The sequence below is a fragment of the Centrocercus urophasianus genome, unplaced genomic scaffold (genome assembly GCF_019232065.1).
Source record: "Centrocercus urophasianus isolate 14NV4802_14NV808 unplaced genomic scaffold, USGS_Curo_1.0 seq_23, whole genome shotgun sequence".
Classification (NCBI taxonomy): domain Eukaryota; kingdom Metazoa; phylum Chordata; class Aves; order Galliformes; family Phasianidae; genus Centrocercus; species Centrocercus urophasianus.
The window spans coordinates 9,663,799-9,690,017 of record NW_024884789.1 but is presented as its reverse complement, the minus strand read 5'-3'; the positions used below and the strand labels follow the sequence as shown (position 1 = coordinate 9,690,017).

The 26,219-nt window shown below is 37.1% G+C and overlaps 1 protein-coding gene across 1 annotated transcript in view; it reads right to left on the bottom strand.

Annotated features, from left to right (window-relative positions):
• FBN1 (fibrillin 1) overlaps positions 1-26,219 on the bottom strand; it is a 147,033-nt gene that overhangs the window by 49,827 nt on the left and 70,987 nt on the right. The window contains exons 14-29 of the mRNA XM_042824402.1: positions 24,836-24,958; positions 19,800-19,922; positions 18,645-18,797; positions 16,766-16,819; positions 15,867-15,992; positions 13,056-13,181; positions 12,263-12,382; positions 11,190-11,327; positions 9,873-9,923; positions 7,360-7,485; positions 6,352-6,576; positions 4,557-4,682; positions 4,334-4,462; positions 3,689-3,814; positions 3,426-3,551; positions 2,499-2,621 (exon numbers count right to left, since the gene is read on the bottom strand). Coding sequence (XP_042680336.1) covers positions 2,499-2,621; positions 3,426-3,551; positions 3,689-3,814; positions 4,334-4,462; positions 4,557-4,682; positions 6,352-6,576; positions 7,360-7,485; positions 9,873-9,923; positions 11,190-11,327; positions 12,263-12,382; positions 13,056-13,181; positions 15,867-15,992; positions 16,766-16,819; positions 18,645-18,797; positions 19,800-19,922; positions 24,836-24,958 — 1,995 coding nt within the window. The remainder of the gene's footprint in view (positions 1-2,498; positions 2,622-3,425; positions 3,552-3,688; positions 3,815-4,333; positions 4,463-4,556; positions 4,683-6,351; positions 6,577-7,359; positions 7,486-9,872; positions 9,924-11,189; positions 11,328-12,262; positions 12,383-13,055; positions 13,182-15,866; positions 15,993-16,765; positions 16,820-18,644; positions 18,798-19,799; positions 19,923-24,835; positions 24,959-26,219) is intronic.

Genomic DNA, 26,219 nt, shown 5'->3' with positions numbered 1-26,219 from the left:
TATTTTTTCTTCTTTTTTAACTAACCTTGGGTAGAGACCAAAATTTCAACATGCAGACTGAATATTTACAATATATTTATATATGCAAACAATTTCTCTTCATGAGAAGAAGGCAGCATTTTTAGATACTAAAAGAGTGATGAACATGGCCCCTCACAGCTCTGAGTATTTTCTTGAGTAGAGTTTGACTTGCCATCCAAAGGTGTCTGGCATTTCTGCCATCAGTATATGACACACCTCAAGAGATAGCTGATACCTGGCTACACAAATGGTAGGAAAAAAACCTCTGTCTAAAATATAATCGTTATTTGTGCCCACAATTAATTGTATCTACAGTCATTTCTGGTCATGCTCAAAAAGATATGTAGTAATACCAAAAATCTGGTATTTCATCCTACAAATCCCAACTATTGGCAGCATCTCTTATTAAAATTTCTTTCATTGTCACAACTTACATATTTAAAAAAAAAACCTAAGCCAAATAAAGTACACAGGAAATATTGCTATTTCTCTATAAATACAGGATTATAACACTACGAATTGGCTTTAGAAATGGGGATAAAAAATAACCATTAGATTTGGTATAGCATCCTGCTCTAGCATAGTAACCTGTTCTAGCATGACATCAGTACTTCCCAGAGATGCAATCAGTTGTTGGGAGTGTTAGGCAACTACTTACTATGATACTTTGTGTTAAACACATAAACAGGCCTACAGAAATGAGCAGAATTACGTAAGCCTCCTTACACACTGGCAATTGCATTCAAGTCTTTCTTAGAGGATAAAATGAAAATGAATACTTCATAGCTTTTAATGGCTAGACTATAAGTGAAATTTGATTTTTCAGGGTCCATGTAAGATATAAATATGCAAAAATTAACACCATCTGATGCTTCAACATGCTTCTACCTGGTAAGACCTGACTATAAACCTTGAGGGACTTGTTTAACATCAAGTTAATGTGTGACAAAAACTCTGAGAACCTATTTTCTCCACTCAGCAAAGCCAATTTCTGCCTCCCTTTTTAGCTGTGAAAAGAAAAAGATTATAATTTCCTACTCCAAACTCTGTAGCCTAATAGGGAGGAAAGTACTCTAATCTACTCTCTTCTTGGGTTTAGAGATTTGTCTGGGTGACAAGGGGCAAGTAGGGCAAAAGAGAGGAGAACTGTTTGTAGCCTGCTGACTTGAAATCCCTTCCCAAACATACACTTTTGTTATTCATTTCCTAGTGAAGTCAAGAAGAAGAAAACAGAAAAGTGCATCACAGATCCCTGCTCCCTGTCTTCCTTTCCCTCTCATGTACATACAATCTAGTCCTATCAAGTTTAGATTTTGATCAAATGGTTTTATTTTCTGCATTGAAAAGGTGCCCAAAACACCAGCAGTGATGTTCTTTGCATGGAATTGCCTTTACTAGAAACTTGATCTATCCCTGGTCACTAAATTAAACTGTTTCTAATTTAAGAATTGTATGTTTTTAAATAGTTAATTTGCTAGAATTTTCTCACTGAACAAGGGTTGGATGCTTGCTGAAGATTGGCTACTTTACAGAATTCTGACAGTGTAGCCTTTCAGTGGGGGGGGAACTGAATTTAACTATAATTTAAAGGCTCTTTTATCCTTTGCAATGGTAGCAAGCGGCCTCAGGGTAAATGAGACCCTGGTCAGAGGCTTATATTCACAAATTCTGAATGTGAGCTCTCTCTACTAATTCTATATAGAAAACTCATTTGTTCAACTTGAAAGGCGATTCTATTCCAAGGGATTAAACCTGTTTTATTTCTCATGCTCTTCAAGGAACTGGCAAACAGCTGGCACGTGCAGTAGGAAGTAAGGAAAGAGCAGAGAAGAAATGCTCCATTAACCTGTGTGGTAACTTTCCTGTAACAAAGCAGAATCCACTTACTGGGATTATGAATCCCAAAGTAGAACACCAAGTAGATACAGAGCTCTAACAATTTTCTCATCCATTCTGCTTAGAGTGCAAGAGAGCTGTTTCCTACGAAAGTTTAGGACTATTCAAATCTTAGTTTGTCTGAAAGTCATTCAGTTTTGAAGTATTGCAGGATATTTGCACTCAGCTAAATAAAGATTAAAAATAGGGCTTATTTTTGCTTGCTTAAGAGCAGGCAACACACAATGACAGAACAGGATAAAATAGCCAATTTTATAGCATTTCTGCCAATTAGCCCTCCAACATAATTATACAGTATACAAAGATGGCATTTTGATTTATGTTCACAATGATGTTTTCCATTTTAGATTTTGATCTATATTATGAACATCCAATTTCCTTCAAAGCAATTCAGCCTACAGTCGTCAAATTTTGACACTTTGGAGATCTTTACTTTAGAAAAAGACCTTCACCTTCCATGCATGAATTACATTACTTTGACAGTGTATTTTTAATAAAAGCCTTAATTAAAAAAAAATTAAAAGGTCCATTTAAAAAATACTGAAATGATACATTACAGAAAAGCTCCAAAATCTCCTTACCTGTGCATGTCCTGTGGTCTGGCATGAGTGCAAATCCTTGTTTACAGCTACATTCATAGCTGCCCTCTGAGTTTGTACAGAAGTTCTCACAGCCACCATTCATTATGCTGCATTCATCAATATCTAAAATGGAGAAAATGACAATTAAAACCCACAATATTATTTACTTCAAAGCACATTTCATGGACATACTTGCACTAGCTTTCCAGAACAGCAGCAATCCAGCTTCTACACTTGAGTTTTGCAAGCTCCTTGAACATTCAAGTGCTTACGAATAGAGGCTGGATGTCAGACAAACCATAGAGGAAAAAAACCGAGATTATCTGACTGCATATACAAACAGCTCTGAACATCTCTTTATGTATAAAAACATCACTGTTGGGTTACCACTGTGTCATGAAGGTAATAAAATTATCTACTAGGCAGAATTAAAGCCTGCAGACTTTTGCATGCATTTCCATTGCACATTAAAATGTAAGCAAGTACAGGAGTGCATAACAGATTATTTAAGCTAAATGTTATTTACAAAATGTGGCTTTCGGGAAGTAGTTACAGGAAAAGCTTCATGTTTGAGACGACTGCAGATCAAAGTAGGAAAAATTCCATTGAGCCACACGATTTACTTCATGGTCTCTCAAGAACACAGATTTTTAATAAAATACAGAACTCAAGAGTTAACAAAGAATTCTTGCTTCATGATCAAAGCCTGAAGTGTCAGGCCATTTAAAACTGTATTCAATTTCATGCACTATGATTGATTTACTAGAAAAAATAAGATATAGATAGTTAACTACAGCAGTGTCGTAATTTTACTCCTCTCAGGAAATGGTTAGAGTTTTGAATCACAGATAAAAATATCTTAACTACTAGAAATAATTAGTTTTATCTTCCCCATTCATAGAGTTTATGGGTAGGTTTTGTCCTTACCAACACAGTATAACTTGTCAGGTGTGGACTGATAACCAGGGTTGCAAGCACACTGATACTTTCCAATCAGGTTGACGCAATGTCCGTTTCGGCACAAATTGGTGCTTAGGTCACATTCATTAATGTCTGTTGCAAAAGAAAAGGACAAACACATTTTTATGTCTGCATGGAAAGTATACTCAAGCAAAGAAAACAAATGCCAGGGCAGCACAGTATCAGTATGAAGAGTTGTGCACAATACTGATATTGTCTCCATGCCTCACCTATACATGCAGAGATATTTGGTGATATGTGATGGCCTGGAGGACAATCACACCGAAAACTTCCCTCTGTGTTGATGCAGGTGCCACCTCGGCAGAGAAGGGGATTGCGCTGACACTCATCGATGTCTGTGGGGAGAAAGGAAGGCACATCACTGCAGGATCCAGCACTGCCACCACAGCAGCCCAGATAACGCTTCAGCATTGCCCTTCTTGTGAGCATACTTCTTGACCCAATCCCTTCCCAGGTACCGACCCTGCTGCCCTCCTAGGTGTCCAATCCACCTGCTGACACAAGGCACAGCACTGCTCCATGCACCATATTCACACAGCCCCTGCATGCCACTTCCCACTGCCCTGCACTTACATACACTGGGGCAGGTGATTACTACAGGTGAAGAAACATTCTCCTGTCCTGACTGAATCTCTCCCCATAGCCTGCTGCCCTTGCTCGTTTATGCTCTGGCATCCTACAGGGCTAGGGAATTCACGTTTAGGGTAGAAATCAAGTCAAAGTTTTCAAGTGAGCTTTAATAAGATTCAAAAATAAGAGGGACCTAAATTGAGGCACAATCAGGATTTTAAAATAACCCAAGTGCCTCACAGAAATAAACCTTACATAGGATTTGTGCCTATAAAAAGACATACCCATGCAGTTCTTCATCATCATAAATCCACTTTCATAGCCTTCAAAACATTCACATTCAAAGTCTCCAGGAGTATTGACACAGATGCCTTGGCCACAAAGATCAGGAGAGATGCGGCATTCATCAATATCTGCAACATAAAATAACATCCACAGTATTTTCAAAGCAATCCAAGTTTGCCTTTTCCAAATCAAAGCTATGAGAGAGAGATCCATGCAGTTTACCTGTACAGTTCCTCTCTTCAGAATCAAGGGCAAATCCACTGTCACATCTGCATTTAAAACTGCCAATGGTGTTTCTGCATTTTCCGTGAGTACAAAGACTGGGGACCATTTTACATTCATTGATATCTGCAAATGAAATGGATTGATATTAGACATTTGACTGCACAGCAAGCTAGCAAAATGTCCAAAATTTTCCAAGGAAAACAGGTTAGTAAAAACGTGAATTCTGCAATAAGGAGCCAAACACAATTTAGACATTACAATTACAATTTACACATATCTCCCACAACATAGCAACAATCATTCATATGCAACTATATCATTGTCATCTTTAACAATGGATTTTGGAAGAGCTTTACAGGAAGGTCTTCATCTCATAGCATCTGTTAAGTAACAAAGGTGCTAAGGAGGACCTCTGTTCAGTGCAATGCTATTCTAGCACTGCACAGATTTCTTGCTTCTTCTTAAGCCTTGAAACCTCAGAAAGGAAATGACTGAGAAAGAGGAGACACAGACCATGCAAGAGCTCAACAACACATTCTCTTTAAAAAGCCACATTTCACAGTCCTTTTAGCTCCCTGCCTACACCTTTAATGGTAAGGACATATGATATTATCACTTCTTGTGAAAATAGCACACAAAAGAATAATGTTGACTTCAGAGGTCATTCATTCTTATGATAGTGATCCCTCCTTTTGGGAAACTTGTAGGATGCACTACATAAATTCACACTGCTTTCTGTATAGACATTCTGCAATGCAACTGCCAGGGTCACATTCTGTTATTAAACACTACTTATTCCTCCTTTGCTCTGCAGAACCTAATTGCTGCTCACTAAAGCCAACAATAAGATTTCAGCAGACGGAAGATCAAACCTACAAAGGGAACTTCCAGAAGAGCTATTCTATCTGCTGGTTTCTGAGAAAAAATGTGACTATCATGAGTCACAGAAAATATGAGTGTAATTAATAGCACATGTCATATAATTAAAATTAATAACTTAGCAACTATTTATAAAACTAAGACTGAAACTACCAACAGCAATTGTCATTCACGTATATTTTCTCATCCTTTAAAATTTCAAAATGTTTAAGTTTTGGTAACTGGCTTTCTTTAAGTATATTCACATCCATTTGTGCTTCGTCCAGCTTAATCCCACTGGAAATCCTGGAAAGATGGCTTTTAAAACATGACACCAGGATGTCACTGTGTGATTTGCACTAGTGCTGGATTTTAACAAGAGCAATCATAACAAAACGTAGTCTACAGTAAATTCAATTCTGCTGATTTGAGCTATCATGCTGGAAACATTTTTCTCTACTTCTCATAGTAGCTCCACTAGAAATTAACAAAATTATTCAACCTCCCTTGCTTGCTCCACAATAGAATTGAAAATACTACATGTAAGAAAGACTGCTCTTTCCATATCTCCAAAGCTAACTGTGCAGTTTGTTCCACTTCTTGTAGTATGAGGTGCCAGGTTTTCAAAGCTATTTCATCAGCTAGAGATGTCTTTAGATGCATCACAGGAGGCAAAGTCATGCATAATTTAACTTTGCTAGCAGACAGAGATTTAGTACTTTGCAATGCCATACAGTTTTTAATGATCTGACATAGACTAAACAATCTCATGTTTTATTCTAGCCTTATTTTTCATGAAACCTAATGGGATTTTAAAGTGTGCCTCAGGATAAACGAATTGCCTAGTTATCAACTTCCAAGAATTTACCAACAGAAGATTAAAAGGAAAAGCCAGCAGGATTTAGTAGCAAAGAAGCACAAATACATCACATACCTTTAGAGAAAGGTTTCCCAGTTATCTCTATCTTTGTAGAGAACCCAGACCCTCGGGGACAAAGAGCTTCAAATTCAGGTGATCCCTTCAGAGGGCATTCCTCACACTCAAAGCCCCACGCTGCCCCCACTGAACAGCAGCAAGCATCCATTCGGTGTCGGCCTGGTATTTGTGCAGTGCATTGCTCATCTTCATGTTGCAGGTAGCAACTCTCCAAGCGAATGTCTGTTGGGCAATTGAACAATATGTTGAGAGAGAAAGAGAAAATTTAGTTCACTGCAGAGAAATCCCTCTTCCAGAATCCCTTCACTAGACAATTTTCTCCATGCTTTTGAAGACCTAGGCACTGAGTGCTGAGACTGCATAGCTCCTAACAGCAAAATATTAACAGTAAACTTGAAAACCAACAACTGAAATAAGTTTTGTGTAGAATATTGCTCAATGCTTGGAGCATATTTTGGATCAAAAAAATTGTTTTTAAGCATTCCAGCTTACTGTAACTATATAAAGCCCTTTAATTATTACAAGCTATACCTCATTCTGAGACAAACATTAGGCATTTACTATTATTAAGGGACAAAAGTGCTTTGGATGGACAGCATACAAAACTCGGATATTTTGTTGCACAAACCATTACCATACACAATGTGGCTGGCTCCTCACAAGCCATGGTGCTGGTCCACAGTGGTCCCACCACCATCGTTGCCAACTTTGGTGGGGATCATGATGAAGAGCAATGATCAGCTGTACAGATCTGTCAGATGGATAATTTTGAACCAAATCTATGCCATTAAAATAGTCAGCAGATGGTGATTGACTTTTACCTATGCAATCCGTTCATATTCCAGTTGAACAGAGTTCATGTCCCTGATCAATTCTACTTGAAAATGACTTTTATCAACAAAAGTAATCTTCCTTATTTGTAAGAAAACAAGCAGCAAAAAACTATTTGCTCACCACATAGATTTGCTTTTCCCTATTAGATCTGTAAACAGAATAAATACCTACCAAGACAAGTCCGTCCAGAAGCATCTAAAGTCATTCCACTGGGGCACTGGCAAACAAACGATCCCAGGGTATTGACACATTGCCCATTGGTACAGACTCCAGGAAACACCTCACATTCATTTACATCTATTTCCAATCAAAATGTGATAAAAGTAATCACTAGCATGCTAAACATCCTCAAATCAGAAAAAGAAACGAACATTCTAATGTTTAAGATAAAATACAAAACCAGAGAAGTTTATATGACCTAAAAAAACTGCAAATATTTATGATTTCCTATGCAAGTTAGCCAGAATCAACTAATTACAGAAAAAACTGATGATCATGAATATTACATGTTATTATTTGCTATTCCTACACATATTGAAATCAAATTCAAAAATAACACCCTTCTCCCCACAAAAAATTAAAATAGTACCAATTTTTATTTTCACTGGAGTCCATATGTTTAACTCATATCAGCAAAGAAAGAAAAAGGCAAGTGCATAATGAGAACATGCGTTATTCTGACAAGGTTTAGCTATGCTGCATTTTGTGATGTTTTTTAATATTTTTGCACTCCTACTGTTTCTGCCTCTTCAGGCACACCTCTGAATGTCTGGAAACTACAACACTGTTTGAAATCAAATCCTACGGCCACCTATGACTGGTGGGTCCTCCTTTGTGAAAAGCATATGCTTCGCAACTGCCTCCATAAAAAGCCTCCAGGCTTAAATATAACCCAAGATGAAGCATAACAATTTTGAAGACAGACAATAAGAACGAGCAGTCAGAAAGAAATGACTGGCCTACAGCTGAACAGTCACATAGAGAGAGTAATCAAGAAGTGGGTAGGCTGGATTCACTGATCTTCCAAACAAAACTGCTAGAGTGAACTGTCTTTGCAACACTTGAACTGCACGGAACAGTGTGGAAGATACATGTCCAAGTGGACATCGGTGGCCTCTGCCCTTTACTAGATATTATAAATAAAAGGCTCATCTTGACTGGAAGGCAGGAAGTAAAGCCAAGGGTCTATTTGAAATCACTGAAACACAGTTCACAGCTTGTGAACAATGTTCCAGCTGACAATTCCAGGGCTCACCCATAAACTAGAGGAAGACTGCCAATTTAGTTTGCTTATTTCCTTGCACAAGTTCCATTACTAATTTTACAGGGGCTATGTATGGGAGAACTGAGTATCACCTTTTGGGAACTAAATTTACTCCCTTGTCCTATATCTCACTTGCCAGTAAATTTCCTAGAGCTCTTCCCTTGTCTTGAAAAATGCTTACATTGGTTGAAGCCCAAATACCACTTCAGTATGTTAAAACCAGGGGAAAGTACTCTGAAATATCTGGGGCTATCCAGGTCCCATTGAAATCAGAAAGATGAAAGCATATAATAGATGTAATCCAAAGTGCTAGTAAAGGAAATGCTGAAAACAGTTATGTCTACATCTTGGAAGGATAAATTTTCCATCCCAGCAGTGTTGAAAATGTTCTAAGACTTTCCCTGTGAATAGAGAAAGGTGGGGCCACTTTTTTTTTTTCTTTTTTTTTTTTTCCCTTTTTCTTTCACTTACTCCAGAAAGTGTTGCTGAGGTCAAATAAGTTATGTACAATGGGTCTGCAGCATGGATGTGCCAAGGTATTCAGTCATCATTTGGAAAGCAAAGAACATGTGTGAGGGTGTTCCTCTTTCTTTCTTTCGTTGTTATTGTTTGTTTTATTTTATTTTTCTGTTACAGAGAAGAACAATGTTTCTTTATGGAAGCTACATATGGGAGTAATTTTTTAAAAATATTTTAACTGCAGTGTCATGTCAGATGTTGTCAGTCAGGATGACCCATAGCAGTACAAGACACTCTGAGCTTCTGCATATTATGGAAATATGCAGTCCTTTGTCAGGGGTTCAAATCAATTGAGATGAAGATAAAATAGGGTGGGACCTTCAATTCTCACAGAATACTATAGAGTCATCAAGCAAAAAGCTTGATGAAAAAAAATGTTCAGTCTTTTCTTTAACCAAAGTTTAACTGTGTGCTGATGCCCATTTTTTGCAAGACAATAACTATGCTTTGGAACATGTCTTATTTAATATAATGTTACACGGAAAAAAAGCAAAGTTTAAGAAAAAAAGCTTTCATTTGAAATGTACTCTTTAAACATGCCTTTTCTATAGCATAGTAATGGTTTTGCATACTGTAACAATAATGCCAAGTTTTAATGCATATATAAAATGCACTATTTGCTTGCATGGGATACACATTAAATAGTATTTGAAAGGAGAGCCATCTCCTTATGCTGGTAGATACTGTATTTTCAAGTGTGTCCTTTGAGACAAGCCGTATGCAGGAATGTTAAACAAACTGAAAACAAATTCATCCCTAACATAACTTTAAGGAAATCAATAGAATCATACAAGGTAAGAATTTGGCTTAGTGTTCCTCTACACTAAATTAACCACCTAACTCAAAACATTGGCATTTTTTTCCTTCGAGCTCTGATTTCTGTCAAGGCAACAATAAATACCTTCACATACTGTTCCTCTTACTCTTGAAAATCCCTTTTGGCATATTCGGTCTGTAAAACAAACAGAATGACCGTTTAGAATTGTATAGTCCAAAACTCACCATTAGCTTCTTGTGCAAAAATGATCATGTGAAAAATTATCTACAGTTTATTGTTGTGAGTGGTCTGAATGCTTAGACAATATCTCAGTATTTTCTGAAATAATAAAGAGGTAAGATGGGTCATACATAAACTATGCATACTGTCAGCCATTATCCTGTTTTGCCTCCAGTGCATCTTAGCTAGCTTACCCCAATATGGTTATATTATTCCTGCTTTGTTCAAATCATTCATTTAATTTGGTCTCAGCACATTACAGACATATTTACCAATGACAGACGAGGATGGATTCTGCTGAGGTATCAAAGATGAACTGAAGACTTGAACAAGTAGCAGCTTTTAGCATGTGTAAGTAATATCTCATGCACATTCCTGCATTCACCTGCTTATCCCGGGTTCCCAGCTCACCCCACAGTTCAGTCTAATTATCAAGTGCATATGCAGATCCTCAACTCTGATCAACCATATGATTCTCCAGATCATCAGTTAACGTACAGAGTATAATAATAAGGGCTACTCCCTCTCCTCCCTCCATTAAAGATCCGTTCTTTACACCAAAAAGATCCGTTCGTTGCAAACAATTTCTTGAAAGCTCCAGATCACTGACTATAATAAACAATGCTAAAGTTATGCAGCAAGTTACAAGCTGTAGGCGTGGTCCTTTCCTTTCAGAATTTAACTTGTAAACTGTTTACTATAAAATCTAGTTAGAGCTACTTGCCGCCTCTCAATATTTTGACACCTCTTTTTATTTATTTTTTTCCCCAGACTGAAAAAGGAATTAATGCTGCACAATAGAAAAAGTAAAGTTACTAGTCTGGCATGTGACCAAACTATGACAATACGTGGACCAGCCTCACAAGAGGAAAAATCCTAGGCTCCTGAGAATATATGTTATATCTTACAGAATGACACTTTCATCACAATAAAGCAAACCTAAAGAAGACATAGAACAGCGCCTCAGTCTCCTACAACTTTATGGATTAACTGAGAATAAAAGCTGGGGTTTTTTGTTTGTTTTTGTTTTTTAAAGTGAGTATCTGCCAGGGATTTGATAGCTAGATGCTTTTAAACAGCTAGTCTTCTTAAGCTTATTCCCCTGTGTGGAGTGTTAGATTATTCATGCGTTTAAGTAAGATGGATAGACTTGTAATGCCACAGTTGTGAGGTACAGGAGCTGTGAATGGAAATTTTAAGCGAACAAATGGAGAGCGTTACCTCGTTCACACTGCGTACACGGGCTCCCCCAAGCAGCACCCAGTGTTGAACAGCACTCAGACTTCAGAGTAGCTCCATTGATATTTATCTCACATCTTCCATCTACCATGTTCTGCCAACAGGTACCCTTAACAGTTTCTGTCAGGAAAAAAGAAAAGCTGTTGTCAGGCAGATAGTTAGAATTATACATGAAAATATTTGAAAATACATTTGAATTTAACCATAAAAAGAATCATACTTTCATCCTAACTTAACATATCAGACCGGAATTTATTTTAAAACCTCTTAATTTATCTTTTTCTATGACAGACTATAGCCTATAGTCACCTCAGCAAGGAGCCCTTCCAACTCTTAGTTTATGTTTATTAATCCCAACAGAGAATATCTCAACACCATTCAAGACTTCAGTCGTGGTAATTTTCTTATTACTCTGATTTAAGGTACACACAGAAGAACAGGGTAGCTATGAATCCCTCTTTCACTTTCTTACCAGGTCCCCCAGTCTGGATATGTGATCTTCTCATCAAGGAGAGGCAGGAGATGGCTGAGGACCTCCCAGAACTACAGTTCAATGATTTTTTCTAATTAGGCAATATCTATAAATTATCATCACTCCAGAAGAGCTGAAGGAAGAACCTAGGAGTCCACCTTGTAGTGAGCAAGTCACAGCTTTGTCCATGGCTCTCCAGAGCTGGTCTAAGCCAAACACAACTTATTTATGCTCCATCTCAAAATAAAACCTGGCCTTTCCTGAGATCTGATCTTAAGGAGAACAAGTCCACCCCTCTTGCAAGAGGACTTAAATGGGCGAGTCCAGTCCTGAAGAACTGCTCTGATCATTCTTACCTATGAGTTACAAAACTTTTTATCTCTTTCAAATCTGACATGAAATCACTCCCATGTGCTAGTCACACTTTGTTTTCACCATTACTATGAGTACATAAACACTTAAATATTGTTTCTGGAACATTTTCCACTGAACGTAACTACAGAAGTTATTTCAAAGTATTTTCTAAACTGAACGTCACTGGACATTTTCAACCAGAAAGCAATATTTTTAGAAGAATAAATACCTATGCAGATAGTTCTTGTTGTATCCAGAGTACTTTCAGGAGAACATTCACAAGCGAAAGAGCCTGGAGTGTTTTTGCATACCCCATTAACGCAGGGATTAGATTCGCACTCGTCAATATCTGTAAGAGAAGCACATTGCTGTTAGTGCCAGGAAGCACTAACAAAAATACACATGGCCTTTATCAGCTGAGGTTGAACTGGAAGAAGCTCTTCTAATAGCAGGTTTCCTCATATTCTGGTTTATTCATGAAGCTCTTCACAGCAAGCTAATGATGCATGTGCCCTAAAGACACTCTAACATATTAGGACATTAAACAACTGAACTCAGCAGCAGCATCTCACTTTTCTGTGATATCCACCTGTTGCCCTGCTTTTGTGGTGATACCATATTGCTTAAGTGATTTGACACATGTCCTGTCTATGGATCAAAAAGGATTCAGACAACGACCCATCTGGCTCTGTCTTATCCACAAAAGAGAAAAGATTTGTAAAGCCTAGTAACTGCCATATTTCTCTCACTCTTGGCACAATGCAGGGCAACTGCATCATCAGTAAGGAGTGCTAGTACAGACCCGACACAGGCTATTCCACAAGTTTATGTAATGTAAAACTTTCATGTTTGAGTATAGCATCTGCTCTTTTCCTACTTCCCCACATTTTCCCTTTTTTTTCTTCCTTCTTTTTTGTTTTATGTTCCATATGCAATAATCTCAGAATTCAAAGTATATCTGACACAACACAAGAACAATCCCAATGAATCAAATTAGAATGAAATGAAGTGCCATCCATTACCTTCACATGTTTTTAGGTCAGGAGTGTATACAAATCCTTTGGGACAAGTGCAAGTGAAACTTCCAGGGGTATTTCTGCATTGCCCATTATCACAAAGCAGCATGTTCAGCGCACATTCATCAATATCTATAATGAAAATTAAGGACTATTAAGATAGAAAACATTCCTAGACTAGAAACTAAAATAAAATTTCCATATTTATAGCCACATTTCATTAGGTTTTGTGTGTGTGGACAGAAGGAAACAAAGGGATGAGAGAGAAAGAATACTTATACACGTCTTCCACCGTTTATCAAAGACATTAAATAGATTTCAAGATTTTTGAGCAGACAACAGGTTTGGAATTATTTCAAATGGAAATGACCACTCCAAGTAAACTAAACCTATACTGAAGATCCCATTTACTTCACCTTCCTTCTTCATGAAAGCTCATTAAAATAATGAAAGCAGTAAGTTATATGAATTCAAACTGCACAAATGTTACTAACAAAAAACTATCATTTTCTCTTTGCTTTTAAATATGGAATAATGAAATTTTTACCCCTATATATTTTTCTTGTGCTTTTTTTCCTGCGCTTTATTATTTAGAAGGCTATTTTGCTTTCACAAGAGTGTATACCTGATTTCATAATATATGGCAGCCATAACACTGTTTAAAATAAAGCTGAGAATCACACTTTCATCTTGCATTTATTATGGAATAGGTCTATGCAGTCTCTAATTCCCTGAGCAATAGCCACCACACTCATGAAAGAAAAGAGATGATTGCTTTGGAAAGATTTGCTTGTCATTCTGGTCTTTATATCACCATTTTTTGCCAAGTCTGCTCTGAACTGTCTTAGATGTTGTGGTTAATAAGGCCAATGTGAATTTACACTTGTTTCAGAGTTGAAAAATTTAAACAGAAATGCCAGTGCTAAATTTCAAGAGCCCTTAGGAAATCTTTGGAAGAGCTGTGATCATTAGAGAGGAGTTCCAAGAAGGTGGCAATGGGCCATGAACGGCAGGTGAAGATCAGGAGAGACCCCAATAGCAGACAGGAACAATTGGCTAAGACAGGGAGGCCTCAGAAAGCATTGAGAGAAGTTGGAAAGACTCAGAGGGTCAGCTCAGCAGCTGGGAACAGCAGAAGTACTAGGAAAGGCAGGGAGATTTGCAGAATAAAGCAGACCGTGTGGGAAGCTTCACAGGAGTTCAGAAAAATTGAGAGAGGGCCAGGTAGAACATTATGGAGGAATGGGAAACAGCTGTGATGGAGCATGGATGTGGGCTGCAACAGGGCGGGCTGGGGAGCAGCTGGAAAAGTTACAGATGGAAGGGGAGAAGAGAAGGGATGCCATAAGCTACAGACAGACACTGAAATGGGACATGGATAATCAAAGCCAAAGAAGAAATGGGAAAATGGGATAAATTACATCATGACTTTTATCAAAGATGGATCAATTCAGATTTTTTTTTAAATAAGATAGTGGATAGTTTAGACTGGAATAACAAAGATGACTTAAGCCTTTTAGGTTTAAATAGAGAATACAGAACCTAAATAAAATTATCATGAAAGCTGGCAAAAACAGGAAGGAATTTAAGAACTTTAAGGTGGATCCAGATGAAGCTGAAGGAGATATTACAGTAGGGTACATTAAAAAGGAGAGTCATCATAATGAAGAGATGATATTAGGAATACTTTTCAAGGATCAGTCTTGGGAAATGTCCTATAAAAATCTTTTTGAATGTAGAAATAAAAAATGAATGGGACCAAAACCAATAACCAACAATAAACTGGAAATTATTGCCAACACAGAGAATCATGCAATTCTTTAATCATGTAATTCAATTTGACAATTGCTTGACAACATGAATGAGAAATAAAAAACAATCACCAAGGTCTGAAAACTTAGTTAGGAGATAACACTAACATGCTATAAACCAGAACTCATCAGTTGGAGGCAACTGAGAACAGAGCTCTGAGTGTAATTCCCAGATAGAAGTTGACTGATTCCTGAGTACAACACGTGTTTGAGAAAAGACTCATTCACTAACACATTCACTAACAGAATCAATCCAGATAGGATTTTCCTGGGATCAATGGAATACACTGCTTGGATGTCATCAGAAGACTGTATAATGGTTGGGATAGTTCTGTGCCAGAGAAGGCTGTGGCATTTGCTTTTATGAAAAGACTGAAAGCATGGATTTGGACAGTTTAGGCAACAGAGTTTGAGAAAGGTTATGATAATTGTTTATAAACACTTCAGGGATAAGTGCTGATGGTGCTAAATCAAAGGATAATATTAGTTCAACATCAAGTGGTCATAAACAGTTGCAAATTTTAAGAGTAAGCTAGAAGAATTTCTTATCAGTTGTACAAAGAATATTTGGAACAATGCAATAATGCAGGAGTGGAAGAAAGGAATCTAGAGGGATTAAAGTAAAGTGCTTTTGATGGTAATGTGAAGTGGAACAAGAAAACTGTTGCTCCTGGAAGGACCTAGCATGCTGGTGATCTTAGATTTTTCTAATAGTACACTGCAATTGCAAGATCTTTTCATTTTGAGAAATGCTGAGGTCATGAGGCACCTGTGAACTGACCTAAACTGTCAGTGATTTGAATTATCAGTAGTAATGGTCACTTGTATCCTTACATTGGAGGACCTAAGAAGCACTGCAAAGCACCAAAATTAAACAACAATAACAAAAGAATAGCAAAATCATCCAGAAGAGCAGCTATTGGATATAATGAAATACTGAAGGAAAAGGCAAAGGAGGATAAACACACATATCAAACTTCACAACAAAAAAGTGGACATTCCATACCAATGCAATTTTTCCCAGTTGAATCCACTTCATACCCAGGGTTACAAATACATTTGTATGTTCCATGCAGATTCTCACACCTTCCATTGGGACAGAGATCGGGATCCAGTAAGCACTCATTAATGTCTACGTAAATGTTAAAAAATAAAAATAAAGAAATAAAAAAATAAGAAATATAAAAAAAAATAAAGAAACAACAAAAAATCCCACTGTCAATTGTTCAGGACTGTGCAGATTCCCCCTTTTAATTCTCCAGACTAGAATAAAAAAAAAAGGATCCCCTTCATTCTGATTTAAGACCATCTCTAGCCCAAAAACATTTAAAAGAACATGTATCATAGATATGAAAGAGGATAACTAACATCCCTCCTTCCTGAATGTTTTTCCTTCTTTACTGCCAGTAAATCTACTAGTGAGCATTGACTGACTTAAGGTTTGCAATTTTTATGGTGCAAGCACAAAGCTTTTGCAGTAATCACTTGCTCCTGCTTTGTAATAATTAACCAAGCACTGCGGCCTGGCCTTTTGACTGAGATGAAAATAAGTGAGGAAGCTCAGTGTTCAGCATGATTTTATTCTTCAGGATCATTTCAGTTGAAAAATGCAAATACAACTTATGTGATTTCTAAGTCATATAGGTAATAAAACTGCCCAAAGATTAGACACTATTTTATAACAGCTATCATATACTTTCAATGGCATAATATAGGCCACACTGATGAAATGGAATGTTCCACTTATTTCATCCTAAATTCATCTATTCTACCGTGTTACATTCACCTAGATAAGCCTTCCTACCTCTCTTTCCAGCCATCACCTCCTCCAGCATATTTAACAAATCAAGAATATCCAGGTTCAGTTAGAATGTGAATAGTCTGAATTACATAAGGTGATCTTACCATTTCCTCCTGCAGTCATACCAGATCCACTACTGCACAGAGCCTGATATTCAGCTGGAAAAAAACAAAACCAAAAAAACTTACTAGAATACTTTTCCTAGCTCACTGCTTTCACTTTCATCATCTACAACACATCAATTAATTATTCCAATTTAATATTAATATTTAATGCCGTTCGGTAATTCTAAAAGAAAAATAAATGTCCTCTGAATACTCTGAGCCTGTGAAACATTTTACACTCAGGGTCTGCACCTCCTGATGAGGATGGATAAGTAAATGGAATCGATTCTTCTGTCAAACAAAATCAAGTGATGCAAAGGTGTTTTGTGTTGTACAGCTTAGAACAGGACTTCATAAGAGAAAGGACCTAACGCTGGGCAAACCTCCTATGACAAGATGGAGCTCAAAGGAATTCACCATTCATATAAATACACACCATTTCCCTCCTATCCCCTGCTGCTTGAATAATCCCCTGCCACTGAATGCAAAAGAACACCATTCTGTTTAGAATGGAACAAACTTCTGTAGAGTTTCTGAAGAGTAGAGTAACAGTGTCTTCCTTTGAGGGATTCTTTTCAATCTCCCTGATGTAATGTTTCTTTGCAGGAAAATTTCTCCTTTACTCCTCCACTCAAAGCCCAAAGAAATGTTACACTTCAGTCTGAGGGAGATGGTTTTTTGTTGTTGTTGTTTTAAATAAAAAACACAATTGAGAGGGCAGACAAAACAAAAGAGAAAAATAGCTTCCACTTGTGTAAGTGTTCTGCTAAAGTAATTCAGATATAAAAGAGAAGTCAGTGATACGGAGTCCAACGTTTACAAAAGATTTCAACTCTACTGCATAGTATGAAGGGCCTACCAATAGCAGCAGAGGCTGCTGGAAAGGCTCCTTGCTGTGGTAGAATTCCCATGTTGTTATGCTAAATAACGTGGAGCATTACAACATGGTGGCCAATAAACTCTTGCTGAAGAGCTCCCATAAACTCAACAAGCCTGATCTGTTCCAGTTGCCCTTCTCTCTCTAATGCTTTACTTAAAGCCACCAGTAAAACTGAGATTTAAAAAATGAACATGAAATATTTTCGTCTACAAAGCAGATACCAAGTCAGTGTGAGATGTTTTTGAGTTACGTATTGAATGGCATATTTTGTTGTAATGACAAATTTGCTGAGTGAAAAGAATAACTTGACAAAGTTGTGCTTCAAATTAGCTCTCTTACAGTCACCTCCACAAAACCAGGGTCTTTTTATTTACTGGCTTTAGGACAAGGATTGTGTCAGTATAGTCTTCTTGGAAGACATGCTTTCCTAAAAGCAGATTCTACCCATGAGAATGATTAGGATTCCTCTCTTGCCAAAATGCAGTTATGTTCCAGACAACATCGCTTGGTGGGGATTTTGGTGAGAGACTCAAACATTCTCAACTGTCTTAATCAGGCTTTTATTTTTGCACTGACTATCCAAATTCTATATAAACAATTTAGAAAACTTGGATGATGTAGAACTCAGATAGCAAATATTTGACTGGCAGGTGTACAAAAGTATTTGAATATATGAATTGCTGAAGACATTGCCATGAACAATCGGAGATTGAAATTACGCTTTTAGTAATTTATCATTCTAGAGGTTGTTGTGTAACAATCTATTTTCACGCATGTAATGACTCTGGAACAGATATGGGAATTTACTGTTGCCCCCCAAAAATCTCTTCTAGTTTCCAACATGCAAAATAGCAGATTGCTCAAAATATATAATTTGTTGTATGACAACTTAATCCTTCAGATTTAAGATTCAGTGTTAATACAGAGCTGTATTTTAACTTCCTAAAAATAGCTTAGCAACATCTTAAATTAGAACATGTACCAATAGTTATGCTGTACCTGAATTTTGTGCTGGACAGGGCTGACAAGGCTCCCCGAAGGCATAGTCAGTGCTGGCACAGCAGCACTCTGATTTTGTAACTGCACCAGTTAATGGTCTCACACATTGTCCTCTCTTGTAGCCACCATAGCACGTGCTTCGCATATGAGTATCTGAAAAAAGAAATCCCTCTTAATCCTATTATAACTAACTATAATGCCATAAATTTCAAGTTTTAAATCTAGCTCTGGTGTCATAAACATTGTGAAACAGCTGTCAAAACAAATCATTTTTTGCCATTTCTCTATGCTTTTCACCCACCTATACATTTGCTATACTTGGGACGGGAAATTCATCTTCCTCTAGCTTCACTGAGTTCAGACATACAAACTAGTTACCACATTTGAGGACTTAACCCGCATTAGTGAACTACAGAAACTGTCACTGTGGGCTTTAATATGCAGCAAATGTTTTATGTGTAATGAATTACTGTGTAATGAATTAACTTAAAATTCTTTTATTGACCCTATAATACACTTTAAATTCCCTTCTCTTTTGCATTTAAAATAAAAATAGCTCTTCTGCCCATAGCAACTCTGTCAACTGAGGTAAATTAATTACATACCTAAGCAGAAATTAGTGAAAAATCCCTATTTTCAAGGCTTCTGGATGCTAATTGAAGTTTCCTTAATGACAGCAATTGTACACTACATAGGGATGTTAGAATTTTAAAATAAAGAAACTCAAACCTCCTTTATTTATAGAGAAAAAGAGGGAAGTGAAAAAATGATATGACCCATATTAAAGAGTTGAAAGACTAATTAAATCTTTAGTGAAAAAAAATAATTTTAGGTTGACAGAAATGGGGCAGATTCGCACCTGCTCACTCACTCTCAACAGCACTGTGCTATATAGTCTACATGATTTCGTAATTTGGCCCACACATTTTTTCCCTTTAAACACAAATGGAAAGAAAAAATAGCAAAATAGGTCACCAAAGTAAATATCCCAGAGCTATTAATATCTACTAGTGTAGTAATTCACTACCCTAACAGGCAGCAATCCATTAAAAAAAAACAAAAAAGGTGAATTCTGCATTCAAACTGATTTGTCCGTGAGTTTAGCATTAATGCCTCAGCACTGTTAGTGACCTGCTCACATTGAGTTTATCTTACCAACACACACACGTCCATCGAGGCCTACTGCAAGGCCAGGGAAGCATTCACATCTGAAAGAGCCATCAGTGTTCACACAGCGTCCGTTCATGCATATTCCAGCTGTCTCACACTCATCGATGTCTGTTGGAGAACAGAATGAGCTTTATTAAATTAAATTACATAGTGTTCAATGCCTGGCTGAAACTTGCGTTTGTGCAACTTATTTTCAGCTGAAACTTGCGTTCGCTGCTTACTTTCAGTGCATCCTATATAGAAAAATATCACATGAAAATGGGAACTAGTTCTGATAAAGATCTTATCAAGAATGATTAAACAATTCTGTGAAAAGGAAGAGAAAAATACAAAATTCAGGGAAAATATGAGGAAAAAAAACCCCACACAAATAAAGCAGCCAACAAATTGACTCTCCTAGCACTTTCCTGCAGCTCAAATGTCTACATTTTCCCTAAATGTTCTCAGGAGGTACATATTCCAAAATAAGGGTCATTCAGGCAAAAACGGTATAGGAGGAACGAGGAAACCATGACTGCTAAGACAAAGGACTTCTGTATTATGTAACAGGGTATTCCCTGACTATGTTCACAGTTCGTTTGCATTGTTAAAAATCAGTCCAGATTGCAAATTGAATATTTTACCCTCTCGTCCTGTTCCGCTCCATGGGGTGCCTTCACAGGGACACCAAAGAATTTCCTTTCCTTCTGCTGCAGATTCAGTTTTTGGAAGAATATCTGATTGTTCATGGTGGGACCTGTCTAGGTCTATTTAGCATCTTGCTGGATATCTGCATGATAATTGTTTTTTTCCTATCAGACGTTCATTACAGGCCATACTATAAACTTTTAACAGACAAGCTACACTCCAGTCTTGAAAGGAATTTCTTAATGATTTGTGCACTGAACCATTGCTGAGCACAAGCTACCATCTTTGCCCAACATCAGTACGTTAAACAATAAGATTCTTAGCAATGAAATACCAGAATAGAGCCTCATAATATTATCAGACTTTCATAAAAAGATGTCAAATCAGTAAAAAGAGATAAAATTACAGGATGCCTATCCTGTTAATAGCAAGATTCCCTAGTCACAGATTATACCATTATTTTATAAGTGATTAAGAAAAGAAGTGTTTAAAATACTGTTTGGAAGTAGGTATAACCTTTGTAAAATAATCACTTCATAACAACTCTCCTTAATATATACAAAAGACAGCGTGTGTGTGACAATTTCCTTTTTTCTGACCTTAAAAGGGCAAATTGAGAGTGAAACACCTCTATGTTTTACTTAGTTTGTGTTGTTTGGCATAAAACATGGTTTGTATGATCCAAGATTCCTTTTTCAAACTGCATTTTAAAATAGAATTATATTTAAGTACATGGGCTCAATTAATTTCAACTTCACCCTGCAATCTTCTGTGCTGCTTCAGACAAATCTTTAATGCTTTTTCCCTCTTTAAATTTAGTTCTTACTCAATGTAAGTAAAAACTGAGTCAGGACATCAAAATGTGTCCATGTTATTTAAAAGTATTGACAGTTTTTGCTTAAAAAACAATGAATTCCTTGGACAGATACATATGCTCAAAAAAAAAAAAGAAACACCTAACACTTTCCTTTTTGAAGGTTACTACAGAAACAGAAAGGCAAAGTTAACAGTTTTTTGTTTTTTTCTCTATTGAATTTAAGAAAAAAGATTTTGTAAGCTAATAATGGCTGAAATGTGCAATCCATTTTGCTTTGCAGTGATTTACAGATGTGCTGAAAATACTGTCATCAGTGTTTTATGGAGAGGTACACTTGGTCATTCGGTATTGCAGAGGTAGCTGAAATCCTGACTCTAGTAAAGAAGAGCAAAATCCCTTTGCTTTTAGCAGGCTGGGATTCCACCCTGTAAATCAACTGCACATGCAGGCATACAGTCTAAATTCCTAACCCTGACATGGCTTAGCGGTAGAAGTCGCCATTCTGAAAACGTCAGGAACTCTTTTCTGAATTTGGTCAGAATAACTCAACCTGGTTCTGGAAAACCACCTATTACATTCATTCTCCATGTCCAACTGGTTTCAGCCTTTTCTGCTTAGCTTGCTCAGCAGTGCCAGCTGGGTACTCTAAGTCCTCTAATTTTAACCAGGAAAAATTTACTCAGACTACTAAACTGCCACTTCCAGTTGCCTTGCAAGAGCTTTTATAACGCTTTAAAGCTCTGCCTGTTTGGTGTAAGTATTTCTGAAAAATTGTCCGCAAATCATCAGTGAAATAAGCTAATGGTGAAAAAGTTTAATATGTCTTGTATTACAAGGAATACACAAGACTATGGTGTAACATTATTTTCTGGCATGTTACTTCACAAAGTCTGAATGGAATTTTTACCAGACAGCCAAGTATATGCCCTGTACTTATAATAAAATTCTAATTTTATGGAACTAAGTGTCAATTACAGTATTCCTAACTTTGGGTTAGAAATTCTTCTTAAGATTTCAAAATTCAGCTTACAGTGCATCAAATGAGATGTTTATAGGAGTGACAGGTTTCATACTGCAATTCTTATACTCTTTTGTTAATCCTCCAAAGTGCTCAGCAAACACACGTGTTCAATTCCATACTGAAATTGCTCAGGCAGGTAGCCAACCTGCTGCAGAAATGTCGGTTTGTACATACACACATCCCCAACTCGTATGAGCATCAACTGCTTTAAAGCTTGTGTAAGATCTTAATGCATTTAGTGCACAAACGATTCAGGATATACAGGGTGAAGGATGAGTCTTTCAGGGGCTAAATGTTCTGTAGGACTGAAATTATTTACTCTGCACATGCTATATACAAAGAGGACTCAATAACAAACACTAAAACGTACAGAAGAAGTCACTGAAGTTTGATTTTAAACTTTCATTCAAGTGACGAGAGACACTTACCAGAAAGTTGTGTACACTCTAGCCACTAAATTCCTGGGAATTATTTCATGATCCATTGGGTTAGTGGAAGAAAGAAGACATACAAAGTTGAGAATAAAATTACTTTGGGTGTCAAGGTCCCAAAACCTGGTTTGATTTTGACCCAATAGTAATTTCACACATAATGAATGCTTGCATGCTTATTCATAGAGAGCAAGGCTTACTGTAAGTGTTGAAAAGCAGTGGGAGAAATCCCTCTCTTTACTATAAGATCTGTTCCAACTTTCAGTAGGAATCAGTTGAGTTGCCTGCAATTTTGGATAATTTTCAAATATGTTCCCTTTGATGCACAGAAGAAACATTTCTCTAGGTCCAGAAACCCCATTTTGGCTGCATCCATACTCCTGTTTAGCCAGGAGGTACGTAAGAGATGCTGTGAAGACCAGTATCTCAAGTTTGATTTTGAAAGAGTCAGAAGAAATTTATGTACCATTTTCTTGGATGTCATTTCAGTGAACAGCGTGATGGAAAAATATATATATACATATATCCATCAAACAAAATTTAATAACAACAAAAAATACACAGAAAGATGCTCAGGAATAAAAACAAGACAAGTTTTTGGGCTGAGCTTGCAGGAGAAAGTCGCATCCCTGATAATGACACAATGGTCTTTGAGAACACAACTGGCTGGTGAACCAAAGCCTGCTGGGCAATGAGGTTTTCCCTAACAAGTTTGAGACCAATTCTCACTGTCTTCCCACACACAAACCAGCAGGAAAACAATCTTTGACAAAGCACAGACACACATCTATGGCTTGGAAAACAGGTAAGAATGTAATTAAAGCTGATACTGTAAGCGTGTTAAAGCTGCAACCAACACAGACAGTAGCTTGTATGGTAATAGTACCCTTGTACAGATCCATGCATTTGTCATTTGAGAAATTAAAGGACAGTTTATTTTCCCAATTGAAACAACCTTATTGTAAAGCATGAGAGGGGCTTCTCTCACTAAAAATAACTGAATCCCCTGCCTGAAATCTGGTCAGCACCAGGTTGCACATTTGGTGCAAAAGGTACCCAAATGCAAGAGAAGTTCCAGACGTATTACCAATAAATCATAGCTCTTGTTTGGACCTAAGCCTAGAAACTATGCAAGCTCAGATCTAGGACCCATACACTGCTCAAAAAGTAAAAAGATCCAAATTAACCTGCCTTTAATACAGTAACTCTCAAAATCCAATTATTAATTCAAACATTAAATCTTGTTACTGGTTCCCAGGATGCTGCTGTATATCCCAGTGTGACTTTAAAAAAAAAAAAAACAACAAAAAACAGTTGAAGTGTAAGCAAGCACTTTTGTGCTTGCTTGATTCCAAGAGCTGAAAGACTGCACACTTTTCAAAAAAGAAAAATCCTAAATAATTTGGCCCTGTACTTGTTTTCTTCTTATTTTGATTTCTGATTTGCATTTGTACAATGTACTGAAACATGAAGATTTATAGACAGAAAGTTTGCAGTTCCTGATGGGACAGAACAGGAAATCTGATGACATAACTAGCAAGGAGAATACTGCAGCATCTCCCACAAGGGCTATTGCTGAACTAGTGCAGGAAATGAGAAATACAATTTTGCTGTGGTACTCATGTCTTCACCTCAGACACAAGGGCTACTGTGCACTTCTCAAAGATACTGTATTGAGTAGGAACACCCAGGCACAAATGAGGGTCAAACCCCAGAAAACCAATGAGCAAGGATGTTTGGTAGTCAAAGGCAGAAAACTTCAAATGACAAATAAAAAAATTGAGGTATGCTGAAATCAAACCGCAGAAGACCTCATAGGCCAAAAAAAAAGAAAAAAAGAAAAAAAGAAAAAGGAAAAGGAAAAAAAAAAAGAGCTTAACTAGATTGGATATAACAGCCCCTGATCAAAGAATATTTCCCACTGATCAGTTAAGGCTATTGCTTAACACTGTGGAGAAGACTGAGTGCTGTTTTGTGCAATAACAAATCATTCCAGCCAATTGAAAAATCTGATGAGAACCCTGTACAGTACTTCTTGCCCCAAGGATCACTGTAACAAAATTAGGCAACTCTTGAAGCTACCATAGAATTCAGCTCTCATGAACCCTTTACTTATTGTGCTCACCTCTGCAATAGCGTCCATCAGATGCCAGCTGGAACCCCGGTTTACAAATACATTTAAAACTGCCATCTTCATTGATGCACATCCCATTCAGGCACATATTCCTTATGTTGCATTCGTCCATATCTGAAAGTGCATGTAATAAACATAATCTTAGTGCTGTTTACATACAAGAACTTCTAATTACATCCAAAAATAATTTCCTATGTGGTTGGTCAAAACCTTAAAAAGGTGAGAAAGTACACGACTGAACAGCGCCTACAATCTCAACGTCAACAGAAGCCAGGTTAGAAGCAGAGGGCATTTGGAATGGCAATGAACACTTGTGTTAGGACTGAAAACTTCTGTAACCTCTGTTTGATGAGCATAAGACTTAGGATGTGGGAGACTCCCAACACTATTCAAGCATGCAGAAGCACTCTGCATTCTGTTGCATTTTCATCATTGCTTCCATTTAAAATAAAACATATTCCTCCCTGGACTCCGCATAACGGGTCACATAGGAAGGTACTTACTAATTATTGCTTCACATTGGCATTATTCACTCTCTGACCTAATGGCACAGCATGAAGAATTCAAATAGGAAAAGGTGGAGGTCTCAGACAGTGCTACTCTGAATCCTGCACAGCCAGTTAGTCATACACACACAAGAATTCTGTGCTTGATTTAAGTAAGCTATTACATCCTCTTTAGTCTTTTACTCTTTATCCTGGCACAAATCAAATCCATTCTGGACATTACCTACAAGAAAACCAGCACTATTTACTAGTTTCATGTAAAGAATTATACACAGTAACATTAAGGGATGGCACGGCCCCGTGGTCTTTACTGATTACTGTGTGCAGATGTGTTCCTAAGAACAAAACTCAACGCATTACAATGCCAGAGATGAAACTGTTTCATAAGTGGATGCAACAGACATTCTGGCAACATATGCAATGGAATTAAAAATGTTTTACCAGACTGCTGATGTCCTGGTTCTTATTACTATTAGCACATGGTATTTGGTGGGAAAGGAAGAAATCAGCATCAAGTTTTTTTTTCCAAATTATACTCATTTTCAAATGTATTTAGGCAATACAGTTCTGTAATTAGATACTTAAAAACTAACTTAAAGTGCTAAACTATATCTAAAAAAGAGTCAGGGAAAACAGTTTTAAAATGTCTGTCTCTACTAAGGATTAACAGAATCACTACTAGCACATAAAATCATTGGATCATAATGACATTACAATGTATTCAGAATCATGCTATTTTCCTTAATGCTGCAGCTGTCTTGGACAGAAATTACGCTTCTAGACATAGTGTGTTTTCTTTTTACTTACAGGCTGTCAGACAAAAATAATTTATGATTAAAAAAAAAAAATCGTGTATCTATCCCAACCAG